The following is a 21194-nucleotide window of genomic DNA, read 5'->3' on the forward strand; positions in this document are numbered from 1 at the left end:
AAATATTTTTTGAAGCTTGGTCTTTTAAGTCTCTGGCCCCCTCAGAGGGCAATGTACACAATTTTTACTGATAAAAAATTATCTAGGCCCTAGCAGATTAGTGGTGAATTCCATTGGCGGACTCGGAGTGGCCGACGAACTCTGCGCCGGAGCACTCCACTCCGGCGGCGAGCAACCGAAGGAAATCTGCCAATGGAACACAAGTGCCCTTGCCAGAGCAAATGGTAAGGGGGCGCTAGCGCACACCTGCTTCGCAAGTGCCCAGCATTCCTCGCGTTTCGCGCTGTTTTCGCCCTCAAAGGCGCGAACGGAGAGAATGGGCGCTGTCGGACAGCGCATTGCATCGCGTACGTGGTACGCCACACTCTGCACACGCACAGGGAGCTGGCGACTTCTGGTCGAATCCGCCGCTTTTCGCAAAGTAGAGAGAGCTGCTCCGTGGAGTGAATCTGGCGGCGCAGCTGCTCCAGATCTGCCAATGAAACATAGAGCGAGCACTCTCAATCTGCCAATGGAACAGACTTGTTCCAAATGGAGCAGGAAAACTGCTACCGGAAGTGCTCCGTATCTGCCAATGGAATTCACCATAGGACAACCTCCAGAACGAGACAAGTGTACGGCACTGGCAAAAGAGCCACTGCAACAAAGATGCAGCAAATAAATAAATAAATAAGTTTTTAAAAAAGCAAGACGTAGATCTAAGGAGACACCCTGCATCTCTTTGTGTTATACACGGTGCATGAAACTGTGTTGGCTGCACACACGCGAGTACTTGTGGCGAGTATTCTGTGGCGAGCACTTTTCGCAAGCAATGTTTTTTTTTGTTTAATGTACAACAAGCCATCAAGGACAAAAGCAATTACATAGCGACTCTATGTCAAGCCAACCAAATACGTTGCGAAGGTTAGCTACCGGCTGGTTCAATGGAGGCAAAATATTCGTAAGATGTGACAGGTAGCAAAATGCACAACTATCCAAACAAACAATGCCTTACAGTTCGATGTTACTATCACTCCCCCCTCCCCCCCCCCCCCCCCCTCCCCCCCCAAGCAGTATGTGTACCATTTAAGAGGTACACGTGTACCCTTTAATTAATTGCCAACTGTATGTAATCTTTAATTACCTGCTAACTCTACAAGCGGGGACCTTCTGCGAGAGAACCTACCTTGCACTGGAGAATGAGGCCCCTTCGGAAGGCTTGTCCTCCTGAACGGGCTCATCCAATGCCTGGAGGTCATACTCGGTGCCACCTTCCAGCAAGATTACAACTGAAAAAGGCAGCACACAATTCTATTGTCAAGTAGCCAAACAGACACGCGCACTTCGCGGTTGGGGCTTCTATGCAGAGAAGCAACATTTTCTTTCTTTTGTTTGCCCACAGCGGTGGACCTCTACAACAGTGCCATGATGTATGATGGGCTGTTGCAAGTGTGCCTGAGCATCCACTCAAAAGAAATAGCAATGATGAGGGATCTGCCTTGTGCACCTGCTTGCAACAGTCCACAAAGCAGGTGTTTTCACATGCAAACACTGGAAGTGTTAATAGCCATTATAAAATGGAAGCACTGACTAGTTAACTGTTAATCAGTTAGCTGATTGACAATAATCTGAAGGCCAGAATGCAAAGGCTAGAGTTGTTCTAATAGCACCAGCCAAACATGTTGTCAAGCTTATGCAACCAAGTTTAACATCAGAACTAAGAATAGGTTTACACGGACTAAGGAAAAAACAGTTCCAGCTTGTACCATGTGTTGAGAATGTGTATTCGATACTAGTGACATCTGGTAAAGCTTTAGCATGCCAAACAGACTAACGTTTGAATTTAGATTTAAGATTAACATATCTGCTATATGTATTCCGTGTTCGTTCCCTTTGAGATGCCACTTAATTTAGGCCTTAGTCTTGCCTTCTGTTAGCCTTCTGGTTAGCTTGGATAAAAGGCACTGGTTCGCGGTTTCATCACCAGACCAGTTCAAAGTTCTTCAAACTGCTAAGTTTTCTGAGAAATCCACTACTCGTGACTGGATGACAATTTCTCCTCTATTCTCCCCCCTGTGAATTTCCACTGAAGTGATGTCAGTGAGCTAGAGAAACAAGGCAATGAGAGCGTGTCACCTGCGTCAAGAAACCTGACGATGCGATCGGACTTTTCTACGTCTATGCTGATGGCGTCCACCCATCCACCCTCGTGAAGCTTGAGGAAGGCATCCAGGCGCCGCTTGAGGGCATTCATCTGTTCTGTCTTGCGCTTGCCACACTCTTCTGGATGGTACTTTGACTTGAACCTTGTTCAGGAACAATACGCAAAGGTTGTGTAGGAGAGAGACAAATGTAGGTGGAGTAGGAACGCAAGAGGCATAACACACACGAAATAATTACGGACTAAACAGTACTCATGCTACCTTGAACAACACTTGTTTTCATTGCCCTTATTGTTGCCTGGTGCCTGTGCTGTAGGGATGTTTGCCCAAGCAAGGATGGTACAGGTATCTTTCAAGCTAGCAGTCAATAAAGTGCAAGGCAGCAAAGCATCTGCTTCGCATAGAAACCTGCAGATTTCTGTATATGGCAGGATAGGGCACAACCCTTATTTTGTTGACAATAATGAATGTCACTGACTCTCCACCTCTCATATACTACTCTGCCTTTAGAAATATATGACTATCGCCAACCTATGCTAGGCAACTAAAGTTAAGCTGTGCACTGGGCTCATGCACAACCATGCCCTTTGCTACATGCATAGGTTTGCTCAGAGCTCTGCTTGGCTCCTTATTCCACATAAGCTTCCTTTTAACTGTCATTACATACGGGATGTCAGCCCTACCTAAACCTTCCTAAAAAGTAAAAACATAATTCAGCGAGGCTTTTAGAATAACGTGAAGTAATGACAACATTACTTGCATTTCAAACAGTGACATAAAATTCTGCAAAGGACTTTCTTTTGCGGTTTTCCCCTGCACTATTAGTAAGTACTATTCTACCACAATACTCCATTAGTTATGCACAATTGTGCTCTATGATATTTCCTCCCTGTATCTGCTTTTGCACAAGGATTCAAGCAGATCTAACAAAGATGATAATAATATATGTAAGAAATGCAAATTTTCAGACCACAGAGAACATGAAAGGTCCCAAAGAATGATACGACAGACAAGGGCACGACAAGCTAAGGTCATCCTAAGCTATATTCAGCAAAAAAGCTTGTTCTGGAGTTAGTAACAAGAGCTCTGACAAACTTGATAAACAATAATCTGCAACAATGGTCCAGTTACATAAAGTGAAGGCAGCTGCAAAAGAACTGCTGCATGCTTTTATCACATCCCTTCCCTTTGCAGTTATCCTCACAATAAATTATGTTCTTGTATACATCACTTAGCATTGACAATTACTGTACCGAGCTTCAGTGACGAGGACATAATCAATCTATTTGCAAATGTCAACTGGTGCTTTATGGTTTACTCATGTGAAGCCATGCGTGAATACTAACATGTTATGCCATATTGCAAGATCTGTTTAAATTAGGCATTTAAACTCGGGTGCAATGCGTTCCTTGCTGGTGTCAACTGCATGACACCTTGCAGTATACTAATACCATGACCTCCAATACCGAGTCACAGCCTGCATCGCTCAAACAATGTTTGTGCATCAGTTCTTCAAACCTTAAACAGCATCGACTGCATCAAGCTCGAGCTCTAAGGTGCTTTATTTTTTTTTCATTGTTTTTATCAGGTAAGTGAGTCTAAGCTTGCTAGCTGACGTTAAGATATCAGCTATCCACCTCCAATAGCGAGCAGTGAAAGCCAGGCCAGTGCTAGCGCAATGTGATGCGATAGTGAACCACCATCTGGCAATCTTAGTTCTAATCTAGACAAGCATCGGCCTCTAGCATTAGAAGTACGAGAGAGCCACCACATAAGTTATGTAAGCTTTCAGGCCGATGGAACAGTGCAATGGCACATCATGCCATGGTAACACCATTTTCCTTTCTTGCTGAGCAACAAGCCGATACTTGTAATGAGTAGGCTTATGCGAATAGTAAATTTTAGGTTCGAAGCGAATAGTGATTTGATCAAATAATTTCGAATCGAATTCGAATAGTATATATCATATATTATAAAGAAAAATGAGCATATTTGTCATGACCTAACTAACCTGCACAATATTTCTTTTTAAATTTAAACAAGGCACGTGCAAATGTCATTCTTTTTGGTTCAAAGGAAGTGGAAGCAACTTTGAATAGTAGCAGAATTTGACTTTTGGTAGAATGCGAGTGATAACCTGTAGAATATGTTACAGTTTTAAAATTTACTATGCTTAGAGCATATAAGCCAGTATAACAAGCTTTTAAACTTAAGAAATGATGAGTCGATGTGAGGGTAATACGTATGTTCATTTAACCTTGAAGTGAGGCTTCGCGGCAGTGTGGATTTTTCCTGGATAGGTGTATTCACGGTACAGCACCGCACCACTGCAGTGAAACCACCTTTGCAGGGGGGTTACATGCAGACTTGTGTACACCTATTCGTTTATTTAAAATACTCCCAAATTTCCAATAATTTAAACTAAAATCGAAGCGAATTTGAATACTTTAATATTTGTTCAAATATTCGAAGTGCTCGAATATTCGCACAAGCTTAGTAATAAGCCTGCACTTGTAACACAGTAAGCTCTGCCAGAATTGTCAGCATTTGTTAAATTGGTTTTCTGCAATGAAGTGCCTTCTTCGTCACCTTTCTTGGGTCAGTTGTCTTTTTCTCCTGCCAGTTTATCTCTTTTGCAAGGGCACGACATTTCTGCAGCTTGGCCATTGTGCCATTCTGATAACCAGGTGTTGCCACTGGAGAGGCAAGACCTTAGCCCCAGTTAAAGGACTTCCTGCTTTCAAATGAATATTATTTGACTATGTTCTACAGACAGCACCCACTTTCTAACGTCAAACCTGTTTAGAGGTCGTGTTAATATGACACTCAATTAAATGGGCATTGCTGGTGTCTATACTGACTCTTAACATTCACAATAGAGTAGCACAAGCTTCTGCTTTGGTGACTATTCTAACCAAAACTGTTAAAAGTTATTATATGGTGCACATGATGGCCTGTTCAGAGTGGATGACCTAATGCATACTTAATCAAATGACCTTGGAACTGAAATCTCGTCACATATGTACAGCAGGTGTAATGGCACATAACACGTCGCTCATTGTGCCAGCAGTTTCTGCATACTAAATACTGCGGCAAAGTGGCAAGGAATAGAGAACACTTAACAGTAGGGTGATTCCACGTAAGATCGAACAAACGATGGCTGGTCGACCTCTCAAATTTATTTCAAAATTTTATATATTATTGCCTGATGAGTGGAAAGAAGAGATCCGCAATTTGTTTTGCCGCCAAAAATTTTTTCGAACCACAGGAAATCAATAATGACGAAGAGGTGGAGTGGAGCGCTCATCCGCTCTGCTGTTTTGGCCAACTTTCGTTATGAATTGCACAAAATATATTAAAGTTAGGTAGCTGAAATTTCTTTAGCTAAATATATGCATGTTTTTGCTTCTGCTCAGGTATTTTTAGTTTTTATGTGTAGTGTAGATGTTTTTATAAAAAACCTCAAAAATGGCCCAATTGGCAAAATTTTCTTTACTTTGAAGGTCTTTATCTCAAGAACGTCTTGTAGCAGAGGTACGAAAATTCCGCATTACGTTCTTCGCATGCGTATCTACCAAACTGCCAAATCTTGTATTTATATAACTTTTCAGTAAAGAGATATAATCGGGCGAAGTTCATGAAAACACCGAACAATGAAAACTTCTGACGACAATTAAAAAAAAAACCCATTTTTTAAATTTCTTAAACTTTGTCCACTTATTCTCCTCTACATCAGCTTTCACAATCATTAAAAACATGTTGCATAATGTCGTTGCACTAATAGTTACGGCCCCTCCAATGCGACCCTGAGGCAAGGATTGGCAATTCCGACTTCTTGCCCAGCAAGTGTATAAAATGCAGGCAGGATTGAATCTCTTTTTATTAAAAGGTCAGCAGGTACCTAAAAAGGTGTCGCCGGCACTGAAGACGTTAATTTTGAAATTATTTGGTCACTGCAGCGGCCACGAGCGCGGAGCTACCGAGTAGGCGCGCGCGCACCCGAGATGCTCGTTGTAAGAGACGGCGCAGTGAGAGCTCGTTCTCGCGTCCTCAGATTGAGTTCGAAACAGCAACACCTCTCGGGTGACTTGAACGCACGTGCACCCGTAGTCGCAGTGATCTGGTTAATTGCGTCGATTTCTTTTTCAGGGGGCATAAGAATGTCATCGTTAAACTGTGCGTTCCGTGAAGATCTTTCATTGCAGTGGTAGCAAAAGCACGCGTAGCACAAGTAGTCCGTCTCACTGACAGTCACTGATCTTTCGGGCGTTAAACGTTCCTTGAAAGCATTTATGTCTAGGTCGGTAACTCTGCGAAATTTTGGCTACTTTGCAATAATTAAAGGAGTACTGACACGATTTTGAGACATCGCAAAAGGGACATTTTTTGCTTCGTTGGTATGCAGTGTCCACGCTGTCCACACACTGGAGTCGGAGAACACGTATAAAATATTTTAATTTGACTTTGAAGTTTTCGTCGCTGAGCATTTGCAAGCCAGGCACACTGCAAGGACATTATCCCGACAAGTCAAGACAGTTCCTCCGAGTTCGCGAGTTCTGCGTCCTGCATGCAGCCTAAATCGTAGAAATCACTGTCAGGGTCACTGGACGACAATTCACTCATCGTTGTCCATTGCACCACGAGCAGATGATGGATTTCTCGCTAGTACGTCGCGAATTTCTGTATCTCCGTGACGTCACACTGCTATGAAACGACACTGAGAAGCCACCCCCTCGATATCGAAACCGAAAGTGTCTTTTTAAGGTGGCGCTAATTAAAATATATAGGATGCATTCCCAGGCACCACAATAGTCGTTTTACGTTTCTCGACACCAGTATTTTTATTTAGAGCAACAATCCGAAATTTTTTAAAATTCGTGTCAGTACTCCTTTAAGCTTCTTGTGCTTCGAAAGGTAGTCTCCACAATAGACTCATTCAGAGCTATACTTTCTCGTCATGAGACGCACAGGAGGGGTAGAGTAAGAGCAAAGCACAAGAACTATCCGCGCCGAATGAAGTGTGAACAGCGCACCGAACGCTGCGGCCAGTTCACGCCGTCTGCTGCCGACATCTAAGATAGCCAAGCGCATCCGGTTACCGATAGTTTTGCTTTTCTTTTCTTTGACATTCCACATTTTGCTTTGCCACCGGAGCGCCACGTTCACGATTTCCACTGATCGCAACTGGCGCATCGCAGTTTCTCTGGCAGCAGCGTGCGTGAAGCGAGCGCTCATAGCTCCCTTATAGAGTTCTCATCTTGCTTCCATCTCCGCCGTGTTATCAGCGCCTAGCTGAGATGCGAACAGAGGGCGGATAGAATAGCGAAGCTCCAGTGCACGTGCGTTCAAGTCACCCGAGAGGTGTTGCTGTTTCGAACTCAATCGGTCTGAGGACGCGAGAACGAGCTCTCACTGCGCCGTCTCTTACAACGAGCATCTCGGGTGCGCGCGCGCCTACTCGGTAGCTCCACGCTCGTGGCCGCTGCAGTGACCAAATAATTTCAAAATTAACGTCTTCAGTGCCGGCGACACGTTTTTAGGTACCTGCTGACCTTTTAATAAAACGAAATTCAATCCTGCCTGCATTTTATACACTTGCTGGGCAAGAAGTCGGAATTGCCCATCCTTGCCTAAGGGTCTCATTGGAGGGGCCGTAACTATTAGTGCAACGACATTATGCAACATGTTTTTAATGATTGTGAAAGCTGATGTGGAGGAGAATAAGTGGACAAAGTTTAAGAAATTTAAAAAATGGGGTTTTTTTTTTAATTGTCGTCAGAAGTTTTCAATGTTCGGTGTTTTCTTGAACTTCGCCCGATTATATCTCTTTACTGAAAAGTTATATAAATACAAGATTTGGCAGTTTGGTAGATACGCATGCGAAGAACGTAATGCGGAATTTTTGTACCTCTGCTACAAGACGTTCTTGAGATAAAGACCTTCAAAGTAAAGAAAATTTTGCCGATTGGGCCATTTTTGAGGTTTTTTATAAAAACATCTACACTACACATAAAAACTAAAAATACCTGAGCAGAAGCAAAAACATGCATATATTTAGCTAAAGAAATTTCAGCTACCTAACTTTAATATATTTTGTGCAATTCATAACGAAAGTTGGCCAAAACAGCAGAGCGGATGAGCGCTCCACTCCACCTCTTCGTCATTATTGATTTCCTGTGGTTCGAAAAAATTTTTGGCGGCAAAACAAATTGCGGATCTCTTCTTTCCACTCATCAGGCATTAATATATAAAATTTTGAAATAAATTTGAGAGGTCGACCAGCCATCGTTTGTTCGATCTTACGTGGAATCACCCAGTAGCGACAATCCCCCTAGAACAATTATATTTGTTATAGCAGAGCTTAATTGCATACAGTTGTGAGAGCTAAGGTCTGGAGTCAATTCAATGTCAAGTTTTTCAAATTTTCCTGAGAAAGTAATAACACACTCCACTGACTTCCGCTTCTCAACAAACATGTAATATAGCAACCTTATACAAGTTTTCAGCCAAAAATGACACAACTGATGCAGCTTGCAGTAACTTGCAGATGTCCATGCCTTGTATAACATTTCAGTGGGACAAAATGACGCATTACATTGCTACAAGTCGAACCACTACATGTAGCAACTGCAGCTGTTTGTGTTGGACTACATACCTTCTCAATCACTCACATAGCATTTTGAGAAACAGATGGAACAGTATTACTATGTTATACTTGCTATGGGGGTATTTTGTAGGAGTATGGTAAGTGCACTGCCTATCCAGCAGGTGTTCACTGCGTAGAGTGAGAGAGCTAGCCTGGTGCCAATCGTCACTCTCAGTCAACGTGGATTTTTGGGCTATTTGGTTATATGCTTCAGAATGGGGCATAGCGCTAACACTAATAAACAATCAGTTGAAAGTTAGCGCTTGTCCTGTTGTCTCTTCCTCGTCCGTGTGTGTTAGCGCTATGCCCCATTCTGAAGTCACTCTCAGGTTCTGTTGAATCATCGTCAAATGATGTGCTGAAATGGACAGTCAACTTAGTGGACTCTTACACAATACCCCCTTTCCTATTTTGATGGTGTCTAGTTTTTAATTTTCCTGAGCTCAAGCAAGGCGAAATGCATACATATGAGTCAAATACACAAGCAAAAGCTCCAAAGCCACTGTGACCAAAGCTGCATTCAGACTGTGCACTGAAGCCCACAGCAATTGCGATCCTAATGCGTGAAAGGCACAATATTCATTGTCGAAGCTTTTACCCTTGCATTTACATGGGGATCTCGACTTCAGGATCACTGACTTGACTGAGATGGAGAAGAAACTTTATTGTGGATCAGCAAAGGCCTGAGCTTTTCCATTTGTAAACACTCTCCTCAAGAACACTGTTTGGTGTTCCTTATGACAAGGAGCTGCCTGGTAAACACACTTTCAGTGTACAACATCCAAGCAGACACCATAGATGCTTGGTTACAATATTTCTTTTCAGCAACCGCCACGGAATGTCACTCAGTGAACACTTTGAGAGGTGTCACTGCTATCAGCTTTGAGCCCAGGGGTATTTTAAAATATTACAGAGCTTGGCATTACAAACATCCTGAGAGTTCTGGCAGAAAGTGCCCCTTGTACTCTTGTGTTACAGTACAGTGGCTTTGAGACTTTTCGCTGATAGAGTACACCTCAACACTGCCCGCGAGTCTCCCCCATCCAGCATGCGCATAAAAATACAACCATAAGAGCAACAGTGAATGGGCACAAAAGAAGTAGTAAGAAGCAGCCCCTGTTCCCCGTTCTGCACCCCCTGCAATGCACACCAACAAAAATAGGTTCCTCACCTTCTGCAGACTGGGCTTTTTTAGTGTCCGGTTGCGCGCACCGGTTGCGTAAATGCCCAAAGCGCAGCCACCGATGGTGGGTTGCATGCCCTGACCGATCAAAAAGGAAGCTATCGGACATGGGGACGCGCCTGTCAAGCTAGCCTGACCACTGTGTTCGCCTAAGAGCACTGCCTTGTGCACAGCGCACCCTCAACCAGCTAAGTGCAATCGGAGCGCAAAGAGCGCATCCTTCTTTTGGGCTGAAAGGAAGAGCGCCAGGTGACAATCAGATGGGTGGCAATCACACGAAGGAAATTAGGAAAGATTAAGTGTTACGAAGAAAGCAAGAGTTTGAAAAAAAAAGAAAAGAGCAAAATCAGCCCGCTTTTTCATGCCTTATATAAGAGACTTAGCTGGATCATTAAACACATGAAATTGAATTTCGTGTACAGTGAAACCTCTTCAAGGTGATGCGTTTCTTGAAAAAAAAAAAAAAAGAATTCTTTTTTTTTTCATTGCAGCCTGTCGCCGGTTTTAGGAGTTTTCAAACTTGCAAGCAATGAAGATACTCGGGTGACAAATGGTAGTTGCAGGGGCATAGAGTTTTTAAAAGTCTGGAGCAGAGGTTTCACTGTGAGCCTGACAGTTAATCCAATGGTCACATAATTGCAAGGAGGAATAACTTCTATAGATTAGCTCAGAGTAGTGCCGAGAGCACTATAACAGTTGACACACCTCCTCAATATTGAAAAACAGGAGAAAAGAAGTAGACGAATAAACATGCAGGAATGGGTTTTTGTAAAATATTTCGCTAAATGTGCTTGCTCTGTCAACACTTGGGCAAAAAAACTCTGCCTACATCCAGTAAAGAAATTAGCTTCCCTCTTCTCTAGAGTGACATACAACTAGGCAAAATAGGCCACAGCTATGGTTTATTGGGGGTCACAGGTACACTAGCAGTAAGAACAGGAGTCAAGGAACACCTACCACTCTTCCTCTTTGTGATTGACAAAGAACTCGTTAAGCTGTTGACGCCTGAAGTCCATCTTGTACTCATTGTACTTGCGCACGGCTTCCTGGTCATCAATGCTGTCATCCTGAGAGCCAAGGAATTGCTTGAACGTCATCATGGGCGGCTGTGTAAGGCCTGCTTCGGGTTCCCTGTGGCAGCATAAAAACAAAAAGTTGCAGAGATTGTTCAGCTTGTTCAAACATCCTAGAAACTCATGTAAAGACTACACTCCGGTAACAGCGACATCTTAAGGGGGGATGAGGGTCTCGAAAAAATTTTTTTTATTTATTGTCCTATCTTAATGAAAACTGGCGTGCATGTGTATAATTGAACGGAGATTTCAAATCTGCAAACATATTTCAAATATTTCATTTAGAAAGGAAGTTATGACAAATTTCCTCATTGTAAATAGGTAATTCCTTACGGGTCGTTATGGTAACTTAGAATACAAAAAGTTACTTTTCAGGACTACGTGGCTCTTCTAAAAGGTCCACCTCACAGGCTAAAGCAAATTAGATTTCAAAAGAGCTGTTTCTTTGATCAGAAATAATTTTCAAACTTGGAAGGTAAAAGTTAGCTTCCAGTAATTAGCTGGTACTTATCAAATAATTACAATTGCATCGATGTTCAGAAAAAAAGAAAAGCTTTAGCCTGTAGTTTAGGTGCTGCTGAAAAAAATGATACCAAGTTTGTTTAAATATGTTCATAGAAACCTCCTCAAAACTTCCGTAAGGCAGATTCACTTCACAAAAATAACAATGCTGAGAAAATCGCGTTTCAAGATTTAAAAACATTTTAAATTTAATTTTTTGAGCATGTAAGAAAAAGAAAGGCCATTTTGCCATAACATAGTATTTTTCCAGAGCATAATTTGGACTACAAATACCTGAAATAGTGATTTCCAAAAGTTGACAATTTTTACGATTTTTTGCTATTTTAAGACCCTCGTCCCCCCTTAAGCCTTTCAAAAAGAAAACAAAAGTCGCTGCGGGATAACACAAAGTTTCAACCATCTGTAAACTGCACCACCATCACACAAGATGTGCCACATGCCTATGAAACAAGCAATGGACCCAAGCTATGTGGCTTTGTATAAGAGTAGTTACACAGTACAGCATGATGAAACCTTAAATGTGAAAAAGGCCCAGATTTTGGCAACATGTGCATCCTGAACACTGTAAAAAGAAAATTGATCCACTGCATGACTACAAGGTAAAGTGAAATTAAGTAGCAATACATTTTTAAACTGTGTACTCTTAATGGATTCTATCAACGTGCTTAAACATACAGATGGAAGGAATTTATAAAGCTAATATGCAAGAGCATGGAGACACAAAAGGAAACACAAGAAATAGGAGAAACAATAAAAACAGATCAGGACGATAAAAAGGGATGAGAAAATAACAACTTGAATATGTCCAAATGACGTAGCACTGGACTGAATTGTAATCCACATCACTGAGCAGCACAGTGGTGACAGACTAATGCGTATTGCAGTCTCTTAGATGCCAAAAGGCCAAGCAATTTCATGAGTTTCAATACACTAGTGCTGCAGCAGTGAGTGCCAGTAATAGTAGTTGTTAGCTTGTTACGGGAACATTAATAAGACAAGGTTTTTTAGTAACAAACTGGAAATGCATAGATGTGGACAGAAAGAAATGTGGCCCATATGCACCTGGCCCAGCACAAACCCATACTTTTTTTATTTTATTTTTAAAAAGGATTGAATGGTGGCATTCCTTCTGCACTGTCCTCAATGTTGCCTAGTATCCAAGTACAGCAGTAAAGTGTCAAGGAGTGCAGTACAATGGTGCCAGCAGGGTTAAATGTGTACGTGCTCCAAATGTGGTATAGTCTATTCGTCTTCGTTCATCTCAGTAGGCCCTCTCCTAAACAGCACAACTTATGTTTCAACTGTACAAGTCTCAAACCACACAGATGTGCAGCAAAGATGCCAACTCCAACACTATGACTAGAAGGGAGAGGGGAGAGTTTATAACTGAAATATAAAAAATATATTTCTACATCTTAATTACATGAAGACAAGTAATTTACTCCATACCTTCCTTATATTTTATTGGCTGTTGGCATCATATGATCAGACAGTTTTAGCAAGCTGAATTTTGAATCTCGCTCCACTCGCACAACAAGTGGAGGCACAACTCAGCATGTGCTGTAAGCTCCTGCACCTACACTCCACCACTTGGAAGCTTGTCCAACAAAACATAGAGCAGATTGAGCAATGCGACAAGTGCCTGAAGGCATCCACAATGGAAGGTATCCACTGCCTCTGCAAGTGTACAGCTTTGCACAGCTTCCTCGTCATCAATGCTGTCCTGTCCCTGTAAATGCACAGTACGCGAAAAACAGCTTTAATTCAATTGGCATATTGTCTAATGCACAATGTTGCCCTTCACGAGATGCGCTGATGGTGTCAGACTGTGCATTCGTGTTGAAGTCTGTAGACACATCTCTCCTTGGAATTAGACTCAATTTACCTAAAATGTACAATGGAAATTACGAAGATTGCTGATCAACTGATCACGCTTTACGAAGATTGCTGATCAACTGATCACGCTTTTCAGTCATGACTACAAAGCTGATTCATCTTTTGTGCAAACAAAAGCTCAGTGGATGAAGAATTTCCTTCTCCCTAACCCACTGCATGTTCCCAGCCTGCCTGTCTTGCTGGCATCCTTAAACTGACTGCAGAAACCACACAAATTTTTTTCGCTGCACTGTGAGACATACATAAGTATGTTAAATTGCTCTGCCTTTGCAGCTCATACCCTACCTTACATTAAATGTAAAATTTGCAAAGTAAACAAAGAACTTGTCGCCTGTTTTGCATCGACAGTGGTGTGGGCCTGGCAGCACTACAGATTTCAGCCACCAATGACCACTGCTTGAAAGGCTGGATGAAAGCATTAGCAAAGGTTGTGCCATGTCCTTGAAATGCCTATTGCAAGTGTAAGTCACATAACATGCGATTCCAGTTTAACAGAACAATAGTGCATGGTGAAAAGTAACTATGCAATGCTGGTATGTACTGCATGTTTATTTCATAGTCACTGCAACAATGCCTAACAATGCAGATTTCCTATTCGCAATACTGTTTCATACTGTCAATGTGCAGGCTTTACTGAAAATCAGCCAATGCACTCTAAACCCAGGTGTGGTGGATCAAGTTCACATGCTTAAATGTGCGACACGGTTTCCCTGCAACATGCATTTTACAAACAATGTATAAGCGAAGTGCTCCAGCCCTATCACATGTTGTCAGGTATGATACACAAGTGACCCATGGTTAAATTGAACCAGTGAATGCCACTCCTACACTATAAGATTGTTAATGGCCATAACTGCCAGTTATAACATATTGTTGAATTTCCCGTGTTCTATGAAAGGAAGAGCTTTGTGCTAGGAAGTGCATGGATGTGTTCAAACAAGATTAAGCACCTTGGGCAATATAATGTAACTATTACATTTTGTTTCTATTCTACATCTGCCAAGCACTCTGCGACTGGTCAAAATCATCCAAGCCATGCCCATTGTGCTTGTTAGTCATGGGATTCAACAGAAGGCTTGAGAACGCCATACTGCATTAATATGCTGATGAAACTTTTTCACACCATCTGCACAGTACCTCATTACAAACGTAACAGAAGGAGGCTGCCCGCTGATTATTCTGGTATTTGGTACTCGTTGCTGGCAGCAAGTGGAAATTTATTTAGATGTCACATTTTGCGTCATTATACAATGGCTGTTGAGCTGCGCCTTTTCTTTCAGAACGGAAATCGCTGCCATTTTTTCATTCCCTTTTCAAATGGGGGCACTCATTGACTATTCCACACATTTTCAGATTTGTCTGCCATATTTTAGCGCAATCTCTGCATGCTTGTTATTTTACCATCACGAATTCTTGCGGTTTCCAGTTGCTGTTTGACCAATAGGAAAAGAGGGTGTTGCTTGAAAATTTTCATCCAATTTGACCAATCGGGGAGGGCTGATGGCGAATTCAGAATAAAAGCAACGCAAAATAGAGTTAAGCTATACGGCCTTTGTTTTCAGGACCTGCTTTTTCTTATGAATACAACGAACTTGATCAAAATCTAAACAGAACGTCCCCGCTACCACTCAGTCAATTTAACTCTTTGAGGTAAGGCTTCCTCCCGAGGTGCAGGTGACATGGGTTACCTTTGTGGACCCCCAGCTTGGCCCATGCCGTGTCCGTATCCACCGTGCTGCCCACCCATGTGCACCATGCCACCCATGTCCTGTGGGGGGCCACCCCAGGGGCCGCCTGCGCCCGGGTGGTGGCCACCCCCCGGAAAGCCGCCACCGTCAAAGCCACCGTAACCACCTCGGTCATCCCTACAAAGATGGGAAGCCAGAAGCAAGTCTCAGGACCGCATCAGACTATGTGCGAGTCCCCATGGCGTGCATGCCTTGTGTCAACCTCATGCTAAGGCAGTGCAAGCACACTGAATGTCATAGGCAATAATGCTAGTCTTCTCAAGCTGCTTACTCATCACAAAATTATCAAATGCAGGTGAACATGGTCAGCTAAACATAAACAACCAAAATGTGTTGTGCAGAAACAAGGCTGACTGAGGTGATGCTACACTGAAGGATTGCCTCACTGTCAGTGTAAAAGCTGAAGCCTGCAGGGACTGTGGTGGCACATTGCCACCTTTGTGCATGTATTTGCCTATTCTGCTGTTCCAGCTCCTCTCCCTTTCCGTCTACGACAAGATGATGCGCCAGCCCAGCTGCTGTGTCGCTTGCCTGTCACTTTGTACAGGGAGGTCCAGTGAGAAGTTTCCACAGATCTATTGTTGGAAGTCATGCTCTTAGCTGTCCCAGCCATGCATGGTGTAAATGGCAGATAGCTAGCACATAGGAGGCCTTTCCATGACTGCATGAGGTGTGTGCTAAACACTTTTTACCTCGTCTGCGAGCCCTTTCTGGTAGTGCTAGAACTTGAGATCATCTCCTTCTCCTTTCCTTTTTACTTTTTTTTTCTTTTTCTGTGCCATCTCCTCTCTCTTCTCTTTGATTTCCCGTACACCCCTTCCCCAGTGCACAGTAGTCAGCCGGTCTAAGAAATGACTAACCGCCCTGTCTTTCCATCTGTTTCTTTCTCGCACATGAGATCGTCTCAGTGCCTGAACCTATGGTGAAAGCATACTTCGTGTTGCTCCCTTCGGAATGCTAAGCCAAAGAGATATCCTTTGGGATCATTCACGATCATACTACACTGATCCACACTCAGTGGAGGTTAACGCAGACAGATTTCCCTACATGGCACCCACTGACCCTACGGGCTGCATTGTAAACAGCCCTCCTCCAATGTAGATGTGCTAGTGGCGCCCACTCTGTTTTTGTTTTCGGTATGTGAGCCTCTTATTTCTGTGCCACCTCGGACCAGGCCTTCTAACAGCGTCGGCTACCAATGGAGTTGAGTAAAGCTGTCATCAACTTGCGCAATACTGTCTTGTTTTTTTGCCCGGTCCTTTGTGCCCTTTTGGAGATTTGCATGAGCGAGATTAGCATGTCAGATTTACTTGGGGCAACGGATACTGCTCTGCAGCTCGCAAGGCATGAAGCCACAATGGTCAGTAAATATGCGGGTGTATGTGTCACCAAAGGTTAGAGCTTTGTGCTTTCAATAGAACCTGACCCACAAGTGATGCTCCACAGACATGAGGTAGCATGATATGGTTACTTTGGTTGATGCACTGCATTGCAACAATGCTTCAAATCAGATACCATGTCATGTAAAAGAGAAAAGTAGGGGCTCTATATCATAACTGATGTGTCATCTTCATGACAGCGCCAGAACGTGACCTCCAGAGTGTTCCGAAAATGCATTTACAACCACTGCTATGTAAATGCTATACTGGAAAGATTATGCACTAGCTATCCCCCCCCCCCACCCACCCCTCCCCCACCCCCGCTCAGGAAAACTTGTATGGTAAATGTCGTTTACCCCCTCAGAACAATTCCATGGGTGGCCCATTCACAAACTTGAGCCCTATCTATTCAGAATTGAACAGTGTTTGTTCTGATTAGCTATTGAAACAGGGCCACAACAAGTATATTGTGCCTTCTTAAGCTTAGCACCTCCACTGCCTGCTCAGTTATATCTTGTAGCATTCAAGCCAAGCATGCTTAATGAAAAGTCAAATAGCAAATAAATAATTTGTGCCAACACCATCCACACCAACACCAATTACACGCAGCATTTCATGCACAATGCCAGCACCATGCAACCAATAGCAGCTGAGCAAAAGCAGGAGAGACAATACTTTCCCCAAGATTTAACAAATATGAAACGAAGTGCCACAGGAAGACGAAGTAGTAAAAATAATCTTTGTGTTATAAGATACAAAAGCCAGGCATTTAGAAAGTATGCAGATAGTAGTTTTCCAAACCATGCAGGCACACAATGTTGTGCTCGTAAGTAGGCAGGCAAAAGGTGTGCTCATAAACTGACGGACTCACCAGTCTCGCCGCATCCGCTTCACAGGGGGACTCATATCGTGCCTTGCTGGACTATAACGGTCACTTCGGCTCCGCCGCACATCATAGTCCCGATAATCACGGCGGCTGCAAGGAGTGACCTCGACTGTTGATTTGACTTTCAATACAGCACATGTATGTGTTATCCAAGAAATGCACTCAAAGCTAAATAAAAATTAAGTGAACGATTATTAAAATTAAATAACTTGAGACATTCAAGCAATTGTGAAAACTTAAACTGTGCTTAGGACGAGACACCAGAGTAGAAGCAGACAGGACGAACGCAGCATTCGTTTTGTCTGCTTCTACTCTGGTGTCTCGTACTGAGCGCAGTTTAACTTTTCATAATATGTCATACCAACTAGTCCCTCAACACACACTCCTCGAGTTCAAGCAATTGCTTCATTCAAAGTTGTTGATCGCTCTGAGTGCAATGCATGCATTTTAGACATGGGCCAATATAACTTAGCAATGTTTTGACTTGATTATATTTTGTATTGTCACTCACTCGGAGCCAGTACCCACTCAGTACACAAAGTGATACTCAGAATACTTACAAAAATGAGAGAAGGAAAAGAATTGGATAGAATCTGTGAAGAACCTCAAACTCTCTCACACCTCCTGATGTTTGGCTTCCCCGCCTGATAAACAAGAACTTGGGGAGCAGGGATCTTGTTCCCAGCTTTAAAGAGAGATGTGCGCTTAGATACGAGTGCTAATGGACCACATGAATATTTCAGGAGAGGAGGAACCTACTTCCCTCTTATAGGCTGTCGAATGTATGTGCCCTCCACTTGACTAATATCGTAGGCTTCCAGTTTGGCTTCAGAGCAACACCAACATGAGTGAATACAATCGCTCGGATGATCTTCGGATTGCTACAGTGAACCAGTAACCTGGGTATCAATGTTGAGATTGGGTGAATGTCACTCAATGTCCTTACATGGTGAGTTTTCCCTCTGTATATTCTATTCTTTTATGTACTTCAGAAGGCTGGCATCATTGTATTGAAGTTGCATTAAATGCCTCTTCATACTTGCCCAACCGTGTACTGTACCTTTAGTTCTATAAACCATGCAAGACCTTACAAAATAATTACATTATCCTATCCCATGTTATCTCACTCACAATGTCGTACTAAAAAATGCCCTTCTGAAAAAACGACTCCTAAAAACCAATACCGACTCGGTACACCTGCTGGTGCATCAGGAATCATTAGAGGACGAGTTCGTATTAGCCCACTCAGTAGCCATTATCCATTGATGGTGCATTGTAGGAAAATTTTGACTTTGTATGTTATACCCGTGCCACATGGGCACAGAAAATGGCATTTGCCTCCTAATGCCTTCAGATTTAATGCCACTCGCGCGGTGCCACACGGATGAACGAAATGGCATTCACCAAAATGCCATTCGTCACCTAATGCCATCGCCAGAACTCATTCGACTGAGAAATGCATACTCTAGACGGCACAGCTGGCGAAGTGCGATATACCTAAATTATATAAAACAACATCCTATTCAGCTAAAAATAAAGTTTTCACGACTTTTATTTACACTAATCACTTACACAAGTGCTTCAAACGCTGTATTTTGGATGCGACAGGCGCCAATTGCTTTTTACGCTGTGGATCGGACTAGTGTTGGCTTAGGTTGCTACGTTCAGCTACAACCTCGTGAAACAAAGCAACGAACTCAAGCTTACGGCAGTGTAATATGCTTATTTCTACATTTAATTATTCTCGGAGGTATATGAAGCTTGTAAACGCATGTTTATTTTTTTATAACTACTCAACAATTGCTCACTACAGAAGATGCTGCGATCGACATCATCAAGTCAAATGTCATTCAGTTTGGACGTGTAGCAGCACCGCCGAAAAAATGTCACTCGGGAACTGAATGCCTTCACTACCGAATGTCATTTTCTGTGCCCGTGTGGCACGGGTATTATACAAAAGCAAGCTTTATGAAGCAAGAAGTCATGTACAGAAAGAAAATTTCATTGGTTGGTGGGATAGAAAGATGCACAGACTAGCACTACTTGAATGCCAGGCAGATAATGTAACAAAAACACTACCCTTCATCGCTCTAAATGAACACCATGTCTGTGAAAACACAAGAGTCGAATGAAGTGGGTAATTTGGCTGGTGGGCATCTGGTACTTACGACATTTTGAGCTAATAATCCCATCAAATGTGGCAGATACGTCGTTATTAAAATTACAAGAGAAATAGTGTCCTTGAAAGAGAAACAATTTATAAATGAGATGCGCAGAAAGGCGAACTTGTTAAAGTGCACTACGAAGCGCGCTTACGCTGTCGCCGAATTTTCACAGACCGCTACAACAGCACATAAACATATCAGATTTTGCTGCACATCCAAGATATGTTGCTTTTTTTTTTCTTTCGTCCCAATGGCACTTGGGGTATTTACAAGCTCGAATGGCTACTTCAACTTATTCCAAGCGGCTTCTCTGAGGGTCTAAGACCGAGCAGAAAATCGCTAGTTTGGTGGAACAGCGTCGAGGTTTTTTTGAACGCATGCAGGAGTTTCGCGTACGCTTCAAAGACGCTGGAAACACACGAGCTTACCGTTCTGGCCAATCGTCCCGTCCGCGGCTGCGATCATCCCGACGTTCCTGGTAGTCACTCCGTTCTCGACGAAACTTGTCCCTCCCACGCCGCCTGTCGTACTCGTCGTCACTGTCTCCCATGTTCTGAAATGGGGGATGAACAATTGTACCGTCGATTCGAATACACAGAGCCGCGCGACTTGCGCCGCTACATTACGCTGGCTTATCGTTCGTAAAAGACACTTATACGTGGCGCATGATTTCGAAACGAAAGAACAAAAAGCAAGTTCGAATTTTCGTGTGAATTTAGAATGCACATTATCGTGCAACCACAATCACGAAAGAGTTGCGGTGTTCGTTTCAGGCGACCGAAAGCGCCTCGCCGGAGCCATTTTCTTTCCGCTCGCGGTTGTTCGAGGCCACAATGTGCCGCGCAGGCACCGCTAAGCTACCGACTTCATATATGCGTTGTAGGATGTAGAGCTGCGTCAAGCGATTCTAGAACACAAAAACAACGCGCGTGCAGTTGAACTGAAAAGTAAAGCATACGAAATTAGACACAAACCTCAACGCAAGACCACGGCGAACGGGCGCGCAACTTCTACGACTTTTCAGGTGGCTACTAAACGGGCTTCGTGGCTACGTACACGTAGCCAGGTGCAGCCGGTAGAACGGGTAGAATAACATTGAAAAAAAAAATCGACACAGAAAAATTCAATAAAAAACAAATTACAATTTACAAAAGTTATTTTATGGTTTCTGTTAAAGTCAAACTTCAAGAATGTTGATTGCTGCGCACTGCTAGCCGTTGCTAGCGACGCCAGTAACGTTTCTGACGTTTCAAAAGTGACGTTGCGTGACGTCATAGACTCCGAGATTGCAGTCTTTTTTACAATCTTGGAGGTTGTGATGACGTAAGACTGACGTAGCGTTCAGAAGGTTCGTGGCGCAGTCGCAAAGCGGCGTTGGCGCTGCCGCTCCTGGCTGGAAGGCGTGGCACGAGCGTTGCGGAGAAAGCAAAATATCAGCAGTGCGCCAGCAACACCGGCGCAAATGCAATACTTCTCTCTGCTCCTGCGCTTACGGCTTGCAGAGTGTGCTCCCTCCCGCCACCTCTTCCCTTCTTCTCTACGCCTCTCTCCCTGC

General features: G+C 43.2%; 1 protein-coding gene across 4 annotated transcripts in view; it reads right to left on the bottom strand.

Annotated features, from left to right (window-relative positions):
• The window catches only part of LOC119396879 (serrate RNA effector molecule homolog), a 66572-nt gene that overhangs the window by 24136 nt on the left and 21242 nt on the right, over window positions 1–21194 (bottom strand). For 2 of the 4 annotated variants that reach the window (XM_049417265.1, XM_049417266.1), the window contains exons 2-7: window positions 20068–20192; window positions 17460–17564; window positions 15150–15326; window positions 10928–11101; window positions 2116–2285; window positions 1166–1268 (exon numbers count right to left, since the gene is read on the bottom strand). In XM_049417265.1, the coding sequence (XP_049273222.1) occupies window positions 1166–1268; window positions 2116–2285; window positions 10928–11101; window positions 15150–15326; window positions 17460–17564; window positions 20068–20192 (854 nt within the window). Of the gene's footprint in view, window positions 1–1165; window positions 1269–2115; window positions 2286–10927; window positions 11102–15149; window positions 15327–17459; window positions 17565–20067; window positions 20193–20613; window positions 20702–21194 lie in introns of those variants that run through there. The other 2 variants (XM_037664233.2, XM_049417267.1) reach the window with 2 other exon arrangements.

Source organism: Rhipicephalus sanguineus, chromosome 6, assembly GCF_013339695.2.
Source record: "Rhipicephalus sanguineus isolate Rsan-2018 chromosome 6, BIME_Rsan_1.4, whole genome shotgun sequence".
Classification (NCBI taxonomy): Eukaryota; Metazoa; Arthropoda; class Arachnida; order Ixodida; family Ixodidae; genus Rhipicephalus; species Rhipicephalus sanguineus.